The 25,109-nt window shown below is 46.3% G+C and overlaps 1 protein-coding gene across 10 annotated transcripts in view; it reads left to right on the top strand.

The window, feature by feature from the left end:
- The window catches only part of FRMD4A (FERM domain containing 4A), a 586,135-nt gene that overhangs the window by 438,578 nt on the left and 122,448 nt on the right, over positions 1–25,109 (top strand). For all 10 annotated transcript variants that reach the window (XM_084781779.1, XM_084781777.1, XM_084781778.1 and 7 more), the window contains 2 exons: positions 6,233–6,327; positions 17,602–17,694. In XM_084781779.1, coding sequence (XP_084637905.1) covers positions 6,233–6,327; positions 17,602–17,694 — 188 coding nt within the window. The remainder of the gene's footprint in view (positions 1–6,232; positions 6,328–17,601; positions 17,695–25,109) is intronic.

Here is a 25,109-nt window from a genome sequence, read left to right as displayed (position 1 = left end):
CAGCCACTCAAAGGTCTCTTCCAACCAGGCTTCTCAGGGAGTGAGTCCCAGGCCTCCCTGGCCAGAAAGAATGGGCTAGTACGCCATCATTTCTACCCACCCCCAGGAAATGACCTTTGCTGCCATCTCACTGCTGTGGCCGCTCCTGAAGAGTAGGAATCACCCATCCATTAAGTCTTGGGATCCCCAGTTCCTTGGCAGGCAGAGTGTGTGGGCAGGTTTGCAGGCAAAGCTGGGCACAGTGCCTGCTGCTGTGTCACGAGGGTGGGCAAGTCCCCGTCAGCTCAGTGGACAGTGTTGTTACCTTGCAGTAACAAGACAAGACTACCCCTGGCAATTAGACATGTTGGCATATACCTACAATATTAATGTTTCTGGGGAGACCCCGAATCTCTTTTTGGGGGCATTCTTAATCTTATTAATAAAAGATTTTCAAAGGCCGGGCAGTGGTGGCACATGCCTTTAATCCCAGCACTCAGGAGGCAGAGCCAAGTGGATCTCTGTGAACTCCAGGCCACTCCTGGTCTACAGGGCTGAGCTCCAGGACAGCCAGGGCTGTTACACAGAGAAACCCTGTCTCAAAAAAACCAAACACCAAAAAAAAAAAACAAAAAACAAAAAAAAAAACTATAAAAAACAAACAAAGATTTCAAAACAGACTCCAGAGGAAGTTCAGGTAGGATTTTATTGAAATTTGAGAGAAAAACAACAGGATGGGTATGCTGAAAAAAAAAAAATCTCAGGAGCTGCCAGGAATATGGGAGAGGCGGGTGGGGCAGCCATGCCTTTTAAATCAGACATGGAGATTAGAGAGAAAGTCCAGTGTCAGGCGAAGCGGGGAAGCATGCTCGGGCTGAAGGCCAGTGTGTGAAAGGAATAGGAAAGACATGCTTAGTGTGAGGCCGCAGGTCTGTGTTGGGGGAGGGGGGTTGCTTCCAGGTTATTATGTTCCAGCCCAAAGGATTGCACCAGCATGTATGGCTAGAAATAGAAAGACAGCTTATTAAGAAAGAAAAAAAATACACCCAAGAATGGGAGGAGCCTATGGGATAAGGAAGGAGCCAGAACCATGGCCTGGGGACCTCTAGTTTTTACAGGATATTTACATGGCACCTACCCCTCCCTCCCATTGCATTTTGTGCACATTCTGCTAATTGGATGAAGCTCTATTGGGAAAGGGTTTCCAGTGTTCCTCTTCCAACTGGCTTCTAAACTGCAGTCACACCAGAGTTTGGGAAGGCTGAGGTGGGGGGATTCCAAGTTTGGTGTCATTCTGGGAACTACAAAATGAGCGCCCTGTCTCAAAAAGACATAAATAAATAAAAATAAATAAAAACCCTAGACAGAGAATGACTGGCTTCATCTTCAGACACCAGCCTGATTTCTCCTAAAGTACAGGGCAAAGCCACGATGGCTATTTGACGTTTTATTTTATATTTTATTTTATATTATTTATATTTCAATGTAATTAACTCAGAAGTGGCAATTCCTTTGTTCTTTCTTTTTAAATGGTGCCCCATGGGAAAAGTGGCTTTGGAGGAAGAGTCCATTGGCTAAGTTTGCTGCTGACAAGTTATCTATGGTTGGCTCACCAGCCTTAGGCACAGTGAGTCATCAGAACCAGTTTCCAAGGGGCTCTGTCCCAGATCGTTCCCAGAGCACACAGCCAGCAGACCCTGAACTTCCTACACTCACCTATTCCAGGGTCAGTGGTACATAACAGAGTTGCTTCCTGCGGCTGCCAAAACAAATAACAACAGATTGGGGGGCAGGGTTTGAAAGTGACAGAACCTTGTCTCTTAAAATTCCAGAGGTGGGAGCAGTGGTTGTAGCCCCTTCTACCTTGTGGTAGCTGCCAGCATTGCATGACCTCTGTGCCTCTGTCTAGTCTTCTCTTCACGCCTTGCTGTCTCTGTACGTGTGCTAAGTCTGTCTTACAAGGAGATGTGTAATGGTATTCTAGCCTGTCTCTCTTTCAAGAACCTTAACTGTAAGTCTGGAGAGATGATTCTCGCTGGAGAAGATGCTTGCCGTACAAGCGTGAAGACCCGAGTTCAGATCAGCAGCAGCCCATGTAAAAGCCAACATCGGTAGCTTCTGCCTGTTATTTCCATTTCTCCTCGGGGAGAGGGTGGAGGCAGACAGATCTCCAGAGTTCACTGGCCAGCTAGTAGAGCCAATCAGTAAGCTCCGGGTTCAGTGAGAGAACCCCAGAGAACGGAAGTGGCTGGAAAGGTGGCACAGTGGCTAAGGCCACTTGCTGCAGAGGACCCTGGTTGACTTCTCAGGTGGCTCACAACTGCCTGGAACTCCAGTTCTAGCAGGATCTGTGCATTCTTCCGGCTTCCATGGCACTGTATGCTCATGGTACACATGCAAACAGGCAGGCATGCACATATATACATAAAATAAATAAATATTTCAAAAAACACTAAGATGGAGAGTGACTTATCTAAGCACTTGCTGTGGACCTCTGTCCTCTACAGACATGTGCACACACATGCTCTCACATGCATACACACGTTCTCACATGCACACACATGCTCTCACATGCACACACATGCTCTCACATGCATACACACATTCTCACATGCACACACATGCTCTCATACGCACACACACGTTCTCACATGGACACACATGCTCCCACATTCATCCCCACCCCCCAACAGCACCTTAATTATCTCTCTTGCAATGTAAAGTGATGTTTTCAGTTGAAAGCATGTGAACTTGCCTTGTAGGGGCCACTGTTTAGCACATTACAGGGTACAGTGCAATATGTCACATATAACCTCCCACATAGAAAAGCAACCAGGCTTTGGGAGAATGAGACACGTATGGAAATTTTTACAGAAAGGACTTCCTTGAAAATATGGACATTGGGTAGGGAATGGGGCAAAAGTGAGGAAAACTGGGATTACTCTCAAAGTGTGGTCTTAACTATCAAGCTAGCATTTCGGCCTGGGTTTTCTATATACATTCATATGTAAATATATATGTATAGTGTACACATGTTATATGTACAGCAATGAATAACTGAAATAATAATGGATGTTTGTAATGCTCCCTTTATGCCTCACATGCGTGTTCTGTAAGTTATCCCTCAATTAGTCCTCATGACAGCCTTGTGACATGGGTAGAGTCATGGTCAGCATCTTGCAGAAGAGGAAACTAAGGGGCAGTATGGTTAAGCAACTTGCCCCAGACTGTATTTTAAAAATATGATATGTTAATAGATATCTTGTCAGAGTTTTTTGAATGAGCATACACAACCTTCAGGTGGGCTAAGTAGCTTATAGGAGCAGAAGCAGTTTGATTTGCTAATAGCATAAAGAAGAATATTTTAGAATCTTTCATGCCATTGAATCCAGCTCATCATTTGACAGGTGAGAAGACAGAGGACAGAGGTTTTATCATTTGTTTGAGGTCATCCTTCTGCGGTAGTGCCTGTCAGGTCCAAAGTGGGTCCTGTAAACATTAGTAGCATTTCCAGAAGGACCCTGGCGATGTGACAGTGCCTAGAGCTCCTTACAGATGTGCTCTGTGTGTGTGTGTGTGTGTGTGTGTGTGTGTGTTGCACATGCAGACACATGAACGTTGGGATGCACATGCATGTGCATGCGCATACATGCAGAGGCCAGAGGCTGGTGCTGTTTGTCTTTTTCATGTGCTCCCCACCATAAAATTAGCCATAGAGTCTCTCGCTGAGTCTGGAGCCCCCAATGTGGCTGATCTGGCTTAAGAAGGCAAGGCCGGGGTGTGTCCACCTCCCAGCACTGCAGTTGGAGGTCCTAGCTGCCATGCCCAGCCTTTTACATGGGTGCCAGGAATCCCATGAGAATGTGGGCTCTCATGCTTGCATGGCAAGCACTTTACCAACAAAGCCATCTTTCCAGCTCCAAGTGCTGTTTTGATCATGGTGGTCGCTCACATCACCCAGAAGAAGCAGGAATGTGCTGGAATTATATGGGTATTTTAAACTAAGTACAGTGAATATGTCCATGGGTCCCATGGGAGCCAACACTCTCATAACCACACATGAGTCTGGGTGGTGAATTCAGAGCAACAAAGGCCCACTGTTCCACCCCACCCCATCGCCAGCACATGGTCGCCATGCAGGTGTCCAAGCCTAGTTTTGGAAAGTGGAGTTCTTAGCCCTGTGGTGGCTCCAATGTGCCAAGCATGCCAAGGGGGACATTGGCAAGGAAATTTGTTATCAAGGTATGAGGAGGGATTCAACCTTACAAGGAAGGCAGAAAAAACATTTGCGTTAAAGGAGGAGAGAAGCTAGTGAGAGAATAAAGTTAATTACAGGCTGAGAGGAAGCCCACCTTTAGTTCACTGACATCCCTACCAGCATGGCCAGAGAGAAATTCTCATTAGCCAAGTGCACAGTGATGATGTATAAATCTGTAACGTCAGTGTGCTAGAGGCAGGTCCTTCAGGACATGTGATGCTTGACCTCTTACCCAGGAAATACTATGGGCTGCCCAGGCAAAGGACAAGTACCATTTTGAGGCAAGCTAGAGCTTTTATTTGTTTCTTTCTAAAACCGGGATAAATACACATAACATAAAATGTACCATGTTAACCATTTTGTATATATTCAATTCAGGGGGGGCATTAATTACATACACAGTGTTATCAAAGAGGCACCACTGTTTCCAAAGTTTTGTCCAAATTTGAAGCAGAAATTCTGTAACCTTCCATCATTAACTCATCATCCTCTTCAGTCCCTGGCAACCCCTATGAAAGCACATGATCTTGGCTACTTAAGCAAGTGAAATGACAATAGCATTCATCTTTTTTTCAATATGGCTTCTTTCAGTTAGCGTGTCTTCAGTGTTCATTCATGTAGCATAGGTTTCCTATTGCCTCGGGTTGTTTAGGGTGGTGGGAATGGAAGTGGAGGCTGTGAGGTGCCGTTGGCTCATCAAGGTGGGGATTCCCATCCACCTCTGATTTCCAGAGGAGGAAGTGACATCATCACTTCAAATTCATGCGGATCTAAGTGGTTTTCACTGCTGAGCTGATGGTCATTGAGGCAGGAGGAGGCAGAAACAGCTGCCCAATCTCTGGGCCTGTGTCTGCCCTGCAGAATGGACAATATCATAGCGCTATGGGGGTAGTGTATAAAAAGTGATTAGGACACTGCCTATCACACAAAAAATACACACAGTTCCCCACTCACTGCAATTCGGTGCAGAGATGTTGGATTTGACAATGGTACAAATGCAGTCTTCATCCAGTAAAAATTGTACTTTAAGTTCTGCGTCTGGATCAGGCTGTGTGCTACACTCTCCTCTAAGGATGCGGAGAGCCAGAACCCCCAGTTATCCCTGTGATGCCCAGGCGGAAGTGTACTCAGCCTCTCAGCGCAGTGAGGCATGGTTGTCTTCCACTGAGGCCATGCTCTAGAAACTTGCAACTTAGTTACAAAAATAAGCCTCAAGGTGTTAAGAAAGCGTACAGTTTTGTCTTGGGTTGCATTCCTGGTGCCCTGGAGTGCACACCTGGAATACTGTGTTGCTAAACTCTGATATACATATCAGATTACAATGGGTTTATCAGAAAGTAAACTTTTCCTAAGAATAGGAGGATCTGCCTGTGTTTGCCAAAACAGATCAATTAAAAACAGACATCTTCCTGCCGGTGCAGCGTAAGGTGGGAAGGAAAGTCACCAGGCTGAACAGCCTCCCTAAAGAGCAAAAGTGTCATTTGTTGGCAGAACTGGCCGTATCAACCTTACAGAGCCTCTGTCTGTTACCTGGGACCCTTGACTTGGCTGTTTTTATACAGCAGTATCCTAGTGGTCTGTTTCTTTCTATCTTTCTTTCTCGGTTTCACCCTTTCCCTCCTCTCCTCCCTCCCTCCCCTTTGCCCACCTCTTTCTGTGTCTCATATGGCCCAGGCCAGCCTCAAACTGGCTACATAGCAGAAGATGATCTTGAACTACAGATCCTCCGGCCACACTTCCTGTGGGATTATAGGCATGCAGCGTGACAACTAGTTTTGTGCTGCGCCAATAACTAAACACAGGGCTTTGTGCGCGCCAGCCAAGAACTCTACCAGCTGAACCACATCATCCAAGCCCCTCTTTGGACTTGTGTTTGTGTAGTGTGCTTGAGTTTTCCGACATCAAGCTGAGAACACTGTAGACACCCGAGGTGTTGGCAAGATTCAGTGAAAGTCTCTCGTGACTGAGCCTTTTCCCTTTGTCTTCTTCTTCCAGCCCAAGCTTTTAGCCAAGGAGCTTCTTGACCTCGTGGCATCTCATTTCAACCTGAAGGAGAAGGAATACTTTGGAATAGCCTTCACAGATGAGACGTAAGTGCTGCCCACAGCCCACAGACCCCAAACAAAAGAGCAGGATGTGAAATCGCCCGTCTCTCAGCTGTACACAGCGAAATCAGCTGCAGGCCACTTGGGTCCCGTGGGGGCTGGAGGGTCAGTCTGAGTTCACCATCTGAATTTCAAAAGCCGGTGATCATGCCTGGAGCAGCCAAAGGATATAATTAGACAGATGCTAATATTATGAAATTATTAGGTCAATGTTCTTATAATCAAGCAGATTTGTGTTCAGACCAAAATGTTTATTTTTTTTTTTTAAAGTAGATCTGTGTGGGTTTGGTTTTCATTAAGGTTAAATGAAAACTTCTGGAAAGTAAATGTTTCTCTCCAGTGTTGGAGTAACAATAACAGGAAGCAGACTTGAGGATAAATTCAGGGTGAAAGATGATATCTGGGCGGTTTCACATTCTACGCTGAAATAGAAGACAAAATCAAAGTTCGTAAAACCCATCTGATGTAAAAGCATGTTTGCTTTCAGCAGCCTTCCAGGTTGTTTCTGCACCATCATGTTTTCTAATACAAGGAAGAATAGGTTCATTGAGCTATGTTGGTCTCTTTCTATATTGTTACCAAAAGAGTCCAGTGACATCAGCCCAAATTCTTAGCTAAGGGGATGCAATTGGGTGGCGACGCACGTTCTGAGACATGTGCAGCCCTTGGATCCATTGTAACAGCGGCAACAGTCTAAGGGATTGCCAATAGTTCCTCGGTGTAAAGAACTGAAATGAGTGGGGCCAGGAAAAACAGAAAGCAAAGCCACAGAGAAAGGGAACAAAACCGCTGTATACATTCAGGGCGGGAGATGCCTAAAGCTGGAAGTCCATTAAACAGATGCCAGCTTAGGTATTTATAGGGTTCCTAGGTCCTCCCCTTTCCCCCTGGTGGATATGTCTAGACACCTGCCCCCCTGTCTTCCCACAATTTCTCCTCTCAGTGTTTCCTGGGAACAAGAAATAGCCGGCTCAGAGAGCCTGCCCTCACATTCCCTGTCTGCCTGTGCTCCTCACTAGGAAGCAAATCATAACAAAAAACAATAATTTACTTCAAGCAAACTAAATCTCTCTGTGTATATCCATGTCCTCACACCCCTCCACGTCTTTAGAATTATAAACACGCTTTCCTACAGTACTCATAAGTCAGGGTGAGGTTATTGTCTGGGAAGGAGTGAGGTGGGACCTCAGAGGCAGGATGGATTCTGAAGCAAAAATAGGCATCTTCTGTGCCGCTTAATAGGAGAGTGACCTTAAGTACCTGTATACGGCTGTGGTTGGGCATGGGGCTCTGTGAGTTGGCAAGATGGCCACAGGCATGGATGAGGACCTAACTTCAATCCCCAGAACTCAGGCTAAAAACTAAAAGCTAGCTTGGGTGGACCGCATTTGTAACCCCCGGCATGGAGAAGGTGGAGGTGTTATGCAAACAGCAAACGAGACTCAGCCATGCCCTCAGAGAGACGGGAGAGGTCTTCTTTGTTTAGGAGTGGACAGGAGCCTCCAGCTAACACTTTGGAAAGGCCTAGTGGTCCTTCACAATTTCTTGCAGTTTTTACAGGTCAGGTGACAGCGTGGCCACCTGAGGGTAGTCTGTTTCCACACCCACCAAAAGGAATTTCTGTCACGGGTAGGCTTGCCTACCCGTGACAGAAATTGCAGGTGTGAATAGTTTACAGGTAGACATTTTTCAGTTGGCAATAAAAGCATACAAACATTTGAAACGGCAACAAAAATATTCTTTTTGTCATGTCTTTCTTGCTAGGTATACTGGCACACTGGGAAGGCAAGAGGCGGGCAGATCTCTGTGAGTTTCAAGACAGCCAGTGCTCCCTGGAGAGACCCCATCTCAAAAACTAAAACTAAGACAAAACAAAGAAGCAACAATTAAAACAACCAACCAAACAAACAAACAAACAAACCTAACAACCCAAATCATGACTCAGCAAATAGGATCTACTGTATAACTCTTGACCAGATAGCTGTGCCAATTACCAGTAACTATTTGCCTCTCCAGGATAAAAGCATATGAACACATTGGCAGAAACTGGCATACTTAAATAAAAATTTAACTTGTTTTACTTCTAAAAGAAAGAAAAAAGTGAACAGTGATTGAATAACAAAACCCAAGGTTATCTTCTGACCTCCCACATGCACACACACGCACACCTGCGTGCACTCCTTTATGGACACACACATATGCACACCTGCATGCACACACACGCACCACACATACAGGTGGTATTCGGGGCAGTGGTGTGGACAGAAGCAGTGAAAAGTGCAAAGCTTCCTCTTCCTCACAAAAGGTTCGAGGTGCAAAGCAGGCAGGCTGGTCCTCTCTGATCTAGAGGGAAGTCCCATGTAGAGACGCCAAGAGAGGTGGAGGCAGAAAAGTGTGTAATGGGGGTACTAAATAAGAAATGCTTCAAACTCTTGCACTCCTAGAAAGACTCACTCTCACAAACACAAATGTCCTCTACCCTATCTGCTGTGAACCCCCACAAGCCCCCTAATTACTCTCCATGCTGTTGCTGCTTGCTGATTAGAAGGAAACCATAACCTCAATTAATCACAGCCCCATTGTTCCCATTTCCCAAGTAAGGTCACTCAGTTCCAAGAGTCCATGAACCCTGGGTGGTCCCAATTAGACTTCCCTTCAGAGTCAACACGAGTGAGAGAAGGGGCATGTTATCTCAGGCCAGAGAGGAAGAAGTGTGAGTGCCGGTGATCACAGCCCACGGCCCTGAGAGCCAAGAGGGATGGGTTGGAAGGATGCTAAGCTATAAAGTCAATCTTTCCCCGAGGGGAGAGGAGGGCACAAAAACCACACATCAAAGACAGGAGGTCTACATCCCAGCATCTAATGGACCATCCTATAGGCTTATGTAGCTGGGAACCCAGTGTTTTGATTCTCTGATGGCCTGAGAGCCTACCTGGGTGTGTGCATTCATTCGTATGTGCACGTGTGTAAAGGCCACTCTCGAGAGAAGCATCACACTCCCCACAGCAGGGACTCACAGCCATCCTTCTGGCTGGTCTCGAGAGTGCACAGGCCCTGAAACACTTGTTCCCAGATCTGAGCGTGAGGGTATCTCCAACCATAGCACCAGTGGCACGCCACCAGAAAGGACCCATGAAAAAGAGTTGGAACCACCTGTTGGTCCCTGAACGAGACGTGGCAGGAGTGCCTGGTGCACTAGGGGAGAAAAGGCCGGTGTCAGTCCCAGAGAAAGGCAAGCCTCTAAGAGGCTAGCACAGGAGACAGACCAACTGGACAAAGGCAAGGGTGACTTAGGGAACAGTCCTTCATGGCCTGATAACACCTGGGCCTACATATACCTCTGGGCTTCTTTGGTAATCGGAACATTTCTCCTTTCCCTTCTAAGAAAGAGAAGAACAAAGGCTGCCCCTTGGGCTTGTGCCTGGAGGTGCTCTGGTTTGGCGATTCCTATGCTTAGAAGTTATGAGCCCAGCTTTTCCTCTGCGTCTACATGCCAAGTAACACTAACCTGATATCCTCCTGCTGTGTGGGTGGGTGGGTAGGTGTGAGTGCGCGTGCACAAGCATGCACACGCACACACATGCACACACTGCTGGTAATCCAACCCATGGCTTTATGCATGACAGGAAATTATCATAACCACTGAGCCCTGTCCTCATCTCATCATGAAACATTTTAATAACTGTGTTCACATTGGGTGTGTGTGCCCCCAAAGTGTTGTTGGTGTACATGTGAGTGTGTATCTGCTGTCTTCTGTTTATCACACCACAGCAGTCATGCTGGTATTGGTCTGTGGCAGCTTGTGGTAGAATACATGAATCTGCCCATTCTCGATTCAAGTCCAGCAAGATTCAGACATGCAAAGCGGCTCTGTAAGTGTGGGGTGTCACATGGTGTGGAGTGTTACATGGCGTGGAGAGGCAGAGGAAAAGCTGTTTAGTGCTTCTGGACCTAGGAATCACCAACCCAGAGCAGGTCACACCCTCAGGCACAAGTTCAAGGGTCAACACTGGCCTTCCCCAGGGCAGGAAGGGTGTCCATTAGAATTCTTAGGTTATCGGTTGTCTGCCACCCTTGCAGCGTTAATTCTCTTGATGACATTTTGTTGGGGTCTAAGTGGAACTCTGGGAAAAATAAATGAATAAAAATACAAACAAATAAATAAACACAGACAGACAGACAGGAAATTGGGTGTTTCCCTAGCCTTTGCCCTCCCCCCATAGTTGATATTTATTATCCCACGGTGAAAACTTTGCCCAAAAATACCAAACATTGTTGGTAGCCAGTCTTTGTAGTGTCGGTTCAGGCTCTTCCTTCTCTGTTGCGAAGATTTTTATTTGGAAACAGTTATAGAAGAGTTACAAAGACTGCACAGGCTCCCTTCACCTTCCTCCCAGCTCCCCCCCCCACCCCCACTTCCCGTCAGCATCCTGCAAACCCTGTACGTACATAGCAAAGCTATGATGCAATGCTGCTGCTGGATGAACTAAGCCATAGGCGCTACTCAAGTATCACCAGGTTTCCTGTGACATTCTTTCCCTGCTCTAGAATTCAATTGCCCTTAGTCACTTTTGATTTGCACTAACTCTGCCCAAATAAAGAGAATAACAGGTGGTATCCGTCTTTCAGTGTTCCCAGTTGTGATGAACTGGGCAAATGAAGTGGCCTGGGCAGCTTTGAGATATTTGGAAGCGGAGGCCCTGGGAGGAATTTGATCTTTAAATAGAGCTTTAAAAATTAGATATCTCTCTCTCTCTCTCTCTCTCTCTCTCTCTCTCTCTCTCTCTCTCTCTGTGTGTGTGTGTGTGTGTGTGTGTGTGTGTGTGTGTGTGTTTACTTGCATTCTATATGTGCAGCACATGCACGCAGTATCCAGAGGTCAGAAGAGAGCATCAGGGAACAATGACTCTCAAGCTGTGGGTCCCGATCCTTTGGGGTTACATATCTGATATCCTTTATGTCAGATATTTATATTACAATTCCTAACAGTAGCAAATTCTAGTTATAAAGTAGCAACGAAAAAATTTTATGGCTCAGGGGCCAACATAACGTGAGAAATTGTATTAAAGGGTTGCAGCATTAAGAAGAACTGGGGTTACAGATAGTTATAGACCCCCACGTGCGTGCTGGAAAAACAAACCTGGGCCCTCTGCAATAGCAGCACACACTCTTAACCACTGAGCCATCTCTCCAGTCCCTTAGAATACTTACTGACACGTGGCTAGAGCCAGAGTTCCTTTCTACCTTGGTGACATATTAGAAGGACCCAGGACTTTAAATTGAGTTGGTTTTGTTTGTTTAGTTGGTTGGTTTGGATTTGTTTGTTTTTTTTTTTCCTCAAAGTTTCCCCAGTTCGTTCTGATGTATTAGCCATGTTTAAAAGCCCTGTTCTAGGACCAGGAATGTCAGAACCATTTTCTTTTTTTATTTGTTGTTTGATTGTTTGGTTGGTTGGTTCTTTTTTTCAAGACAGGGTTTCTCTGTGTAGCCTTGTCTGTCCTGGATTCACTTTATAGACCAGTCTGGTCTCAAACTCACAGAGATCTGCCTGCCTCTGCCTTCCAAGTGCTGGGATTAAAGGCATGCACCACCACTGCCCGGCCAGAACCACTTTCTTTCTGTCCTTTTGACCCAGATCTAAGAACAACTGATTCCATTTGAACTTAGACAATCAGAGACCAATACCCACTGGCATATCCCAGGGGCCTGGGACTCTGTAGAGGGGCTACCGTCCAGGCACCATTTTTTTTTCTTTTCTTTTTTATTTTATTAATTCATTCATTTTACATCTCAATAGTTATCCCATCCCTTGTATCCTCTCATTCCTCCCTCCCTCCCTCTTTCCCCCTACTCCCCTCCCCTATGACTGTGACTGAGGGGGGCCTCCTCTCCTTGTATATGCTCATAGAATATCAAGTCTCTTCTTGGTAGCCTGTTATCCTTCCTCTGAGTGCCACCAGGCCTCCCCATCCAGGGGATGTGGTCAAATATGGGGCACAGGGTTTGTGTGAAAGTCAGTCCCCACTCTCTGCTCAACTGTGGACAATGTTCTGACCATTGGCTAGATCTGGGTCGGGGTTCCATGTTTACTGCATGAATATTCCTTGGCTGATGCCATGGTTTGAGCAGGACCCCTGGGCCTAGATCTGCCTGTCATAATGTTCTTCTTGTAGGTTTCTAGGACCCTCTGGATCCTTCTATTTCCCCATTCTCCCATACTTCTCTTGCCTAAAGTCCCAACAAGATGTCCTCCCCTCTGTCCCACTTTCCTGGTAAGTGAAGGCTTTCATGGGACATGCCCCTTAGGCTAGTGTCCAGATATAAGTGAGTGTATACCATTTGAGTCTTTCTGCTTCTGGGTTAACTCACTCATTATGATCATTTCTAGTTCCATCCATTTGTCCACAAATTTCAGAAATTCCTTGTTTTTAATAGCTGAGTAGTATTCCATAGTGTAAATGTACCACAATTTCCTTATCCATTCTTCTACTGAGGGACACTTAGGCTGTTTCCATGTTCTGGCTATTATGAATAAGGCTGCTATGAACATGGTTGAACATATGTCCCATCCCTGCTGTGTGCTGGAGCATTTTCTGGGTATATTCCAAGGAGTGAAATAGCTGGGTCTTGAGGAAGCCCTATTCCCAGTTTTCTGAGATAGTGCCAGATAGATTTCCAAAGTGGTTGTACGAGTTTGCATTCCCAACAGCAATGAAGGAGTGTTCCTCTTTCTCCACATCATCGCCAGCATGTGGTGTTACTTGAGTTTTGATCTTAGCCATTCTGATGAGTGTAAGATGGAATCTCAGAGTCGTTTTGATTTGCATTTCTCTGATGACTAATGAAGTTGAACATTTCTTTAAGTGTTTCTCAGCCATTTGATATTCCTCTGTTGCGAAGTCTCTGTTTAGTTCTGAGCCCCATTTCTCAATTGGATTATTTGGTTTGGTGGTGTTTAATTTCTTGAGTTCATTATATATTTTGGATATTAGACCTTTGTCAGATGCAGAGTTGGTGAAGATCTTTTTCCAAGGCTGTTTCTTTGTTCTGTTGACAGCATCTCCTGCCTTACAGAAGCTTCTCAGCCTCATGAGGTCCCATTTATTAATTGTTGACCTTAAGGCCTGGGCTGTTGGTGTTCTGTTCAGGAAGTTGTCTCCTGCCAGGCACCATTTCTAACATGTTGAGAATTAACGCCCGTGTTCAGCTCTCGTGTTCCCGTAGGTGTAGAGAACATAGGTGAGGGAATGAGGGCACAAAGGGCATTGGGTTAGCTTGAGTGCTTTCCTAGCATGCTGAGGGCTACGGGCTTATACAGCACCACAAAGAGAAACCTAAGCAGACAGACACCATAACCGAGACTTTCATTTATCTAAAGCTGGCATCCACTTAGAGAGTCTTTTTTTTTTTTTTTTGCATTTTATTTTTTAAATAATCGCAGTGCTACCTTAAGTTCCAGATTTTAATATTTTTAAGTGAATGACTGAGAGAAGACAAAGGACCGCCTCTCAAAAGCCAAACACCGAATAACTTTCGCCAAAATAAGCAGTCAAACAAGCCACACGTTGAAGCAGTGATTGTCATTGCAGTTAAGTTTCTGTCTCCTGTCCCCAATTTTATGAATTGTTCATCAGATGGTATAATTGAATATTCATGTTTTTAAAAAGTACTTTTAAGAAGTGTTTAGACATTTGAAAGGGGGTGGAAACAGGCTAGCCATTACTGCCTAAGTACAGTTAGAATGTATTTTCACATGCCAGTTAAGAAAATGAGAGGCTCTCACCCTGTTATTTTATCAGGGGCCCCTTTGAAATTTGTTAAGGGCTTACATTCCTCCTCTTCCACAAATATTTGCATACACAAGTTTTGCTTAAATTTTAGATGGGTCACAAGTACCCTGAGGCCACAGTCCTAGTTTGAGAACCTAAAGATTAGTCAGTTAAGGATTATTTCTTTCATCTTCCTGTATCACAGTTTTTTTTTTCTTCATGTGTGTGTACACATGTGTGTGCACATGTGTGTGTAAGGCAGGAGACGATCTTAGGAACAGCGGTCCCCTCCCCTGAGGCAGGCCTCTCTGGCCTAGAGTGCAACAATTAGGCGAGGATGGATGCCCAGCAGTGCCCAGGGATCCTGCTGTCTCTGCCTCCCCAAAGCTGGGAGTACAACAGCACCCCATCACATCTGCCTTTTTTTCAAACTTTTTATTGACTCTTTGTGAATTTCCCATCATGCACCCGAATCCCACTCATCCTTCTGTTCCTTCATATCTGCCCTCCTCCCTGCAACATCCCCTCCCCAAAGAAAACAAAGTAAAACAAAATCCTGACATGGAAGCCATGGTGTGTCACAATCCGTCCCACAGTATACCTCTTCGTCCAAAAAGCTTTACTTGGGAATGTTCGTTGCAATGAGTCACTAGTCTGGTTCGAGGCCTCTATGCTATCAATATTGGATCCTCCCCAGGACTCCTCTTAGATAATCTGTTTGTTGCCCTGTGTCATGGAGATCCTGCAGCTTTGGTTCTGTAGGATGGGCCTTTCCAGAAGTCTGTAGATGGGGTAGACGCTGTGGTGGACCAACTCAAAGCCCTGGATCTGGGCCTGGGTGGTAACTGAGTTGGTCAACCTGACAGCTCTTCTGGCCCTCAAGGCCAGTTCTCCTGCACCCATGCCCCCAGGGCCAGCTCTTCTGAGCTCGAGCTGCCCACGTACCTGCCTTCTTATGTGAGTGCTGTGGGTCAAAATTGGTCCTCATGTTTGTGTGGCAAGGATTTTATCACAGTTAATTGAATTGCTTGATTGGTACAGGTTCAGAAATCAGATTTAGCTAAATAATGAATGTCTTGTTGGCAACGCACCTGTGACCCATGGCCAGGCATGCTGGTTCATAAAGCATGCCCTAGTCTTCACTGCTGTGCGACCCTTCTTATATAGAACGCACAGCATTGGCTGAAGCATCCACAAAGAGTCTAGTTGAAGCCACAGGTTTATCTTCCATTTAAAAAGCAAGCAAAGTTCAAAGGCAATTTCTTATCTTGGGAGCAAGAACCAGTAGCAGTAGCTCTGGGAACATAATTTACTTAGAACTGGGCTTGGAGTTCCCACTCATTAACTCCTAGACAGCAGGACAGCAAAAGTCAATGGCTCCAGCCTGCCATGCATGGGCTGTCATAGCTGCTTCCAGGAACTTGACATTTACTGGTCTTGACAGCCTCTGAGACCAGCACGCCACGGTCACACATCACAGCAAACAGCAACACCTTATGTCGAGTGCCCAGAGAAGTATCAGAGTGTGACTTTATATGTGTGTAGCTAAGATAGATTAAAAAAAAAAAAGAAAGAATGGTGCTGCCTGGGAAGGTGTTAGGCACTTGAGTCTTTTCCCTCCCCAGCTCTACACCCTGCTCAGTGCAAATGATATTGAGGGGCCTGGGTCCTGGATAAGGTGTGCAGGATAAATTCCTCCTGAGTCTCTCACACCTGGGGCAGGAGCATTGGCTGTACCTGGTGACCGTCACTGACTCTATAAGAAAGTGGGGCTCAGGGTCAGGGAGATGGCTCTGTGGATAAAGTCCTTGCTGCACAAGCTTGAGAACTGGGACTCCCCCAGAACCCAAGAAAAAGCTGGGCAAGCATGGAGACTTACTTTCTTTATGGCCTTAGGAGGAAGAAGACAGGCGAACCCTGAGTCAAGCTCCCTGACTAGGCTAGCTGGAGTCAGTGAGCTCTGAGCTCAGCTCCAGATTCTCTCTCAATAAAGTGGAAGGCCTTCAAGAAAGGCGTCCAGCCTCAACATCCTCAACACATGTGCACAGATGCTTGTGTACCCACACACGTACACATGCTCAAACACATGCATGAAAACACACGTGCACAGAGAATATGGATCTCTGGGGCATATTGTAAAATTGATGCAATTGTTTTCTTAACAACAACAACAAAAATTTGTTAGCCACGGGAGATGCAGAAACAGCTGCACTTGTGTTTATGAGGTAGTTAACAAGACACAATATAGGAGATGTTGTAAGCCAAATCTAGGAGGCTGGAGAGATGGTTTGTGGGAGCGCAAATGTCAAGACCAGAGTTCGGATCCCCAGGACCCATGTAAATGCTGGGCAGTCATCAAGGGTCATTGATGATCCTAGGACTGGAGAGGCAGAGACAGGATCCTTGAAGGAAGCTGACTAGATAAACAATGTGAATGACTGAGCTCTGGTTCAAGTGAGAGACCCTGCTGCAACATATAAAGAGGATCATGATCAAGGAAGACACCTGACCTCAACCTCTGGCCTACACACCACACAGGAGCATACATTTGCACTGCACACATGTGCACTCCTACACTTTCTAACACACATATTCAGACATATACCTCACACACATACATACTCAAAAAAAACATTGAAACAACCTAAAAACAACATATTGTAGCAAGTGATTTTATATTAATAAAAAAAAGAGAGAGCCAGGCTCTACTAGAGTCAGCAACCCCTGGTTCGTAATGTAGTTTCCCAGAGACACACCCCCTGCTTGACTCTTTCTCTGGTATATGGGGATTTCTAGATAAGTCAATATTCCTGGACCATTCTTGATGAACTTGCTTACTTTGGAGTCATTTTCAGGTTCATCCATATTACTGCCTACAGCAACAGCGCAGTCTCTTCATTGCTGTATAGTATTCCGTTTGGGGATTAGGACATCCTTCAAGTTTGAGCCATTCTATTGTGCTTTTATAACAATGTCTGTGTCTGTGAGCCAGTGTATGAGAGGCCTTGTGTAGGCAAATGCTTTCTTTCACGGAGAGCAGAGGAGAATGCCTAGAAATAGAAAAATGGCTTGATCCTACGCAGGTTTACATTCAAAACAAAAAACAAAACTGCGGTTCGTGTGGCATCCCAACTGCTTCTATAGGATGATTTGAGGGCTGATAGCATGTGTCAGCATGTTATTAAAGTGTGTCTGAGTCCTATAGGAAAAGCACACAGCCCAAGGTCGGGGACGAGAGCTGTGGCTATAGGAAGCAGGCAGCATCTCTTGTCTTAACTTCGTGCTCTGTGTCCTGTCCCTGCCACACAACACCTCTCTCAGCAACTCTTCTCCTGGGTCAGGCCTGTGTGTTCCTCCAGTAATGAAATACTAGGAAGGATCCAAGATCCCCTGCATGCCTACAACCCGGTGGGTTCTGCTCTGTGGAGACCGTCACCTCCAAACACCTGCACAGTCCAACAACCTGACCAGCTGTCTCTCCTTTCTCCAGGGGACACTTGAATTGGCTGCAACTAGACCGAAGAGTCCTGGAGCATGACTTCCCCAAAAAGTCTGGGCCCGTGGTTCTGTACTTCTGTGTCAGGTAAGTGCTCCTGGAATTCCTGCTTTGGCTTCTTTCTTCTTCATCAGAAGAGTCTGGAAGGATGAAGAGACTAAAAAAAAAATGGGGGTCAAATACACCTTGGTCTGCGATTAGGGATAAAGGTCATACATAGCACAGCTGCACTCCAAGAAGATGAAAAGTCAAGTATAACTATTCTGGACCCACCAGTGTGTGCACGGCCACAAGCTTGCACACTTGTGTGAGGGCGCATGTGTGGCATGAAGATAAAACTTTATTTCAGGGGTGTGGAGGGAGAGAGTCATATATCGCAAAGTAAACTAAGTCTTGCGTTGTGTTCCTAAGTCCTGGGATTCTTTTTGGTGCCACTTAAGCTCTCTCTATAACAAGCCTCTGGGGTCTTTGCTTGAGTCACAAGTGCCACTGGAGCCCCTTGAAATGTATAGTGTCTATCATCTGAAATAGGATTGATTGATTTGGCAAAGGAGGATAAAGTGTGTCAGATGGCTGAGGAGATGAGGCTCAGAGGACGCAGAGCTTACAGCTCAAACATGGAGACCACAGATAACTCCTCAGAGAGAGAGTGGATGTAGCCAGGTGGACATGTGGCTTGCCTGTCGTCCCAGTGCTCAGGAGCCGGGGACAGAGGAAAGCTGGCTCTTTAGACTTATGAATTAGCCAATTCTGAGATCAGCAAGAAACTGTGCCTAAGTAAATAAAGTGGAGAGCAATCTAAGTGTCAACCTCTGGCCTCCACATGCTTATGGACACGTGCAGACATGCAAACACATGCAGACATGCATACACATGCAGACATGCATACACACTCAGACATGTATACACATGCGGACATTCATACACATGCATACATGCATACACACTCAGACATGTATACACATGCGGACATTCATACACATGCATACATGCATACACACTCAGACATATATACACATGCGGACATGCATACACATACCATATGCAAAAAGAAAAACACAATGTGCTTCTCTGCTTACTATTTGGACACATTTTACTTAACAAGTACCATGAAAGTTGTATTTGTAATGCGTATTGTGTGTGTGTGTGTGTGTGTTTACATGTATGCATATGCATGTAGAAACCAGAAAACAACTTCAGTCTCTGGGCACTGTTCACTTTTTCTTTGAAATACATACAGTCTCTCAATGGGCTGGGACTTGGAAAGTAGGCCAGGCTGGCTAGCCAGCAAGCCTCCGGGAACCACCTGTCTCTGCCTCCCCAGTGTTGAATTACAAAAAAAAAATGTGCCACCATGCCTGTGGGTTTGTTTTGTTTTGTTTTTAATATGAACTCTGGAGCTCAAATTTAGTTTTTTCATGCTTGCAAAACAAGCACTTTACCGACTGAGTCGTCTCCTCAGCCTCATGTGACACTTTTTAAAATTGTATTATTGTTGTTGTATGTTTGTGTTTGGTGTATATTTGTGGACATGTATGTTCCATGTTCCACAACACGCATGTGGAGGTTAGAGAACAACTGCTTGGAATTGATTCTCTTTTTCTACGCACACACACACACACACACACACGCACGCACGCACGCACGCATGCTGACAAGTGTTCTTTTAAGAGGCTAAGCCAGCTCACCTGTCCCAAATAAAGAGCTTTGAGGCTTAGCATTTGCCTTGTCTTCAGAAGACCCTAGGACTGACCACACCTGTCTACAAATAGGCACAGGCAGCCAGAGGAGAGTCAAAATGCAAATGAGCAGCAAAGTCATGAGTTGGGGCCCCCAGAAACAGCAGCTCTGAGCACCCCTCCATGGAGCCCCCAGAAACAGCAGCTCTGAGCACCTCACCATGGGGCCCCCAGAAACAGCAGCTCTGAGCACCCCGCCATGGGGCCCCCAGAAACAGCAGCTCTGAGCACCCCGCCATGGGGCCCCAAAAAACAGCAGCTCTGAGCACCCCGCCATGGGGCCCCCAGAAACAGCAGCTCTGAGCATCCCGCCATGGAGCCCCCAGAAACAGCAGCTCTGAGCACCTTGCCATGGAGCCCCCAGAAACAGCAGCTCTGAGCACCCCACCATAGGGCCCCTAGCAGCACTCTTACTAAAGCAGTTAGTATGCACAGGAAGTAGGGGCTTTGTTTTGTTCTGGTTTTTTGTTTGTTTGTTGGTTGGTTAGTTGGTTGGTTTTCCTCCTGGTACTGAGGCTTGAACCCAGGACCGTGAGCATGCTAAGGACTACACTATGTGCCCAGTCTTCGAATAAAAATGGCCACTTTGCCATGTCCACAGACCCCCTCTCCTCTTAAATACACTCACAGAAACCAGGAGTTGGGGTATAACGAGCTTGCTATTCCTTTCTCCCTGAGGAGGAGGGTCAGGGTTGCAGTGTAGACTCAGCAGTCCTGACTCCAAAGACAGCATTCAAGTAAAGAGCTAAAGGCTCCATTTAACAGGCTGAAGTGCATGTCTTTACCTCAGCTGGCGGGGTAAATTTCAACTTGCGGTTAATGCCTTTTTGATTTGCTTAACAGCTGCAGGGCTATCAGAGCTAATCTCAGCCGTTTCCATTGCTGATGGGACCAGCTTCAATGCCACATTCTCGCTAATGGTGTCTCAGATGAATAGGAAATAACCTTATAAAACAAAGACTAACAATTCCAGTGAGAGGGGAAGGTGGGGTTAGGCAAGACTTGGTTCATTAACCTATAATCGTATGTGGAGACATGTACTTGGTCACATCTTGACCTCCCCCTACTTACTACGGCTTCTTGTTTTGTTTTGTTTTTTTCTTTTGCCATAATTGAGATTTTTATCATTTGTACTTACACTTAGTACAAAGACATTTCAACTTATGTACAATTTATTATTATCATTTTATCATTGGTGTGTGTGTGTCTGTTTGCGTGTAAGTGCTTGTATGTCACATGCATATATGGAAGTCAGAGGAAGAGGACACCTTTGCAGAGTCACTTTTCTCCTTCCACCTTTACATGGATTCTAGGAGCCAAACTCAAGTTGCCAGGCTTGTTTGGCACGGCAGACACTTTTCCTCATTGAGCCATTTCACCGGCCCAATCTGTGCGCGGCCGTTAACATATGCACTGGAAATGTGTGTGTTGTGACTCACTTTTCAATAATCACTCCAGCAACTCTCCAGCTTCAAATCTGGAGGGAAAGGTCCCAAAGAGCCTCTTGTGGTCCAAAGACCTCCAGAAAATAAGCTGCATGTAAGTCTTACCAACTTGCAGTTTAATACCGCACAAATACCACAGGTCTTGCAAGTAACTTAACAAAATCTTTTTTTTTTTTTAATTAAAAACTGGCAGAAGGAAACTCAGAGCTATTTACAGAAACCTCACAGTTCTGACAGGGCAGCAATCAAGGAACAGTGTAGAAATAGGATTTCAAGTGTTCCAGAGTCAGTCAAGGCACAACCCGGACTCCAAATGGCCATCTGAGATGCTTTACACTGTAAGCTATGAAACCAGCCCCCACCCCAATAGTAAGTCCACCCAGTATAGCATTATTTATAGTGGGGCATGAAGGTATATGCATTTAATCCCAGCACTAAGGAAGTAGAAGCAGCCTGTGGGTTCGAGGCTAACCTGGTTTACACAGAATTCTAGGCTAGCCAAGGTTATATAATATGATCTGTCTCAAAGGGAGGGGGGAAAATCTGTATGATTGGGTGGATAGCTCAGTCAATAAAGTGGTTTCAGGACCTGAGTTAGATGCATGACAGCCTGTGCCTGTAATCCCAGCTCTGAAAAGGAAGGCACAGGAGGCTCCCCAGGGTCCGCAGCCAGCCAGCCTAGCTTGCTCAGTGGGTTCCAGCCCAAGAGAAGACCTTGTTTCAAAAACCAAGGTGGGTAACAACAGAGGAATGACACTGGATGGTGATCTCTGGCCTCCACACACACACATGCATGTGTACCTGTACACATGTGAACATTCACACATACATGCACGCCAGGTGCTTTACACTTTAAAACTGGGGTGAAGTGAGGGTCCCTCATTCTCTACTCACTGTTTCTTTTCCTAGTACCTTTTGTCAGCATTAGTGAAAAAGAAACCCACCAGGCTCGGCTGCGTGCCGACGGCCTTTCCCAAGTGTTGGTACAGGTTCCAGTCGTTTGTAGTTTTGGGGATTCAAACCCTGCTGGCAAAGCCTTGAATGTCGAGGTGCCCTGGATCTGTGAAGATTTCCCAGGTCACCCCAAGCTGTTTTCTCTGTCTAAACCTAGTGCATGTGTGGTTGTCTGTATACATATCACATTCAGGCTGTGTCCTTAGAGGCCGGAAGGTAGCTTTAGGTTCCTTGGAACTGGAGTTACAGGCAGTTGTGAGCTATCGGGTATGGGTACTGAGAACCAAACCTGGGTTCTCTGTAAAAGAAAGTATTCTTAACCTCTGAGCCAGCTTGCCAGTCCTTCCCTGAAGTTTCTTTATACAGGCCACACAACAGAATTGTCCCCTCTTTCCAGCTCCTGTCCACTGGGTCTTTCTGGAAGGTAGTACGTTTTTATATTTAGCGTCTTCCTAGGCAGCTTCACCTGAGTGCTTTGAACTCATCGGGTCTGAAGAATTCGTAATTGGCCCACCCCCACTCTCCCTTAATCTCCCGTGGTTCCAGGAAGTCTGTGATGCTGTTATTTATGCTTTTTCATGGACTGTAAGTCCTGAGCTCTCCCCTGCTCCTCTTCCCATTTTTAAGCATACGGATTCTCAAAGGCAAAACCTCTCTCCCCCCTTCCCTCTCCTCTCTCCCCCCTGACCTCTGGCTCTTATTTACTGTCACATCAACTCTTGCATCAGTGCCTCCAGGTGGCCGGCACCCTGACACTGGCCATGGGAGTCTAGCACACTCTGTGATCTGAGTTCCCACTTTCAGCCTGCCCAAGCAGCACCTTAACAAACCCGGTCATTAATGTTCTCCTAGAGAGAAGGCAGATTCTCCACTGAGGCGAGCCCCACGTGCGAACTCTGTCTATTCTTTGGTGCTTCTCTAAGGATGTCCCTTTTGCTAGAAGAAGATGCTGTCCCTTCTGATTCGTCAGAGAAAACAAAAGCAACATGAATGCGCTCCATTAACCTACTTCTCTTCCTGCAGACCTGATTATATCAGCTTTGTCTTTGTATCTTCCATGGTCCGCTGCTGTACACATACATACATTACACACATGTACAATGCATATGCATAAACATAAGCATATACATACGCAAAACACTCACATACAGATAAACACACCCAAATATAGATAAGCCACCCAAACGTACACATACATGTTCATAGGTGCACAAATACATACACATGATGTACATAAATACACATGTGTGTATCTTTCAGACACATGCATACACACATGTGCACACATCCCTCAGAGGAAGAGTGACTCTTACCTCATCCTTCACTGATACCGAAGCCACAGCACTTAGCAGCTGTTCCCCTGCCTCATAGCTCTTCGCCTTTCAGCTACTTCACCCTGGCTATCTCCTCATCAGGACCACGTCTTATCTCACTACCTAGAAAAAAACACTCTGCCGTGGTGTACCCACCTTTGCTCTTCCTCTACTTTGTTCATAGCAAGTGCTCAGCAAGATGGGCCTCTGCCTGCTCCCTTCCCCCACGTTTCACTGCTTTCTCAGTATGCAGCCACCCATCCCTTCTTCCGGTACACCCCGAGGACCCTGGAGGACTCTACCCACAAATTCCACGGATGGGCACTCTTTGGCACCCCTCTGACGTGGCCCTCTGTGGCCCTGGCTGCACTGACCATGCTTACCTTGGCGAGGATTCAAGCCTCTGGTTCTGTGAGGATCGTATCCTCGCAGCCTCTGTGCACGGCTCCACCGCAGGCTCCCCTGCTCTGCTCCCGCATTCTCATGTTGGCGTTTCTGAGTTCTCACTTGTCCTCTCTCCCCCTGCTCTTCCAGCATGCGCGTGTGACCTCTGTTACTATTTCTGGGTTCTTTCTGCTACTCCAGGTATGTACCCCAATGCAGCCCGAACCCACTGATGCCCAGAGAAATGTTTCAGATGACACGGGGAAGTCCCTAGGTGTGAAAGCCCATTGGAACCATAACCAATCAAATGAGCCAATCCCAAGCCTGCTTGCCCATCTTATCAGCTGCTTTCCATAGAACAGGAAACAGGATAGTGCCCACACAATAGGATGGTGCACTGATTTTCCCTGCCCGCTTTTGCCTCCCGACTCTCCCAGGTTCCGCTATCGATGTAGCACCAAGTGGCACCAACCCTTCTCTTGGGAGCTGTCACAAGCTGTTTTTCAACCCCTGATCTGTTGGATTCATCCTACTTGAATGGCACAAAACAAGTGCCTGTGTGTCAATGCGCATGTGTGTGTGGAGGTCAGAGGAAACCTGATGGAGGCGTTTCTCTCCTTCCAGCACCTGGGTTCCAGGGCTAGAACTCAGGCCATCGGGCTTGGCAACTGTCAGGTCCAAAGGAAACAACATTTTTCCAAATTCTGGTGGTTAGGCAAAAACCCAACAATCCCTAGGGACTTGTGAAGCTGGTTTCCCTCTACCAAAGGAGCTGTTCTCTCATCACTGGCAGAAGGAGCAAAGGACTATCTGTGGTACCCACCAGTCATCCTGGGTCTCCCAAGCTCTTCTCTCTCTCTCTCTACACACACACACACACACACACACACACACACACACACACACACACCCTTTTTAAAAAATGCTTCTTCAGCTCATGGGCTTCCCTCCCTCCACATACTCATTTCTCCTTATAACCCTGCTATTTTAGCACTCTTGCCCTCACTTTACAAAGGGAGCTCACCCATCCCCCCCCCCCCCCCCCGCGCCTTTCTCCTCCTCCTCTTTTGCTCCAGGTTGGTCTCCTCTTTCTTTTCTCTCATGCTCAGGTCCAGTCTGCCAGCCATGTTCACTCTACTATGTTCTCTCTCTGTTCTGGGCTCTTCCAGATGGCTGTTTTCTTCCTCATACCTATAATAAAAACCTTCCCCTTAACCTAACCATACCTTGGAGTGGCCATGTCAGCCTTACCCCAGGGCTGTCTCCCCAGCATGTAAAATGTGTATCTTAAAATAAGTTATCTCCCATAATTGTCAGGAATACATCTTAGTGGGGGGTTTTTTGTTTGTTTGTTTGTTTGTTTTGTTTTGTTTTGTTTTGTTTCTCTGAGCTGAAAGAACAACTGTCTAGGCTGAAGTCAAAGCCAACCACGATGTGCTTTAAAGCCCATGAGCCATGTCACAGGCACCGTGGCTCAGGGGACTCAGGGTGTTTTATCCCAGTCTGAGGTGGAGGCCACGCATGCCGTGCTCAGTGCTGCAATGAGGGTGCATCTGAGTCTGCAGCCTTGGGGGTTGCACCCCTTCCTTAGCTCACAGAAGCCTTGGGTTAAAGCCGCACTGACCTCTGTCCAGCCAGATGACATCAGGCCTGCTCTCTACCAGGCT

Source organism: Acomys minous (assembly GCF_964271855.1).
Source record: "Acomys minous genome assembly, chromosome: 5".
NCBI lineage: Eukaryota > Metazoa > Chordata > Mammalia > Rodentia > Muridae > Acomys > Acomys minous.
This window is presented reverse-complemented; position numbering and strand designations above follow the sequence as displayed.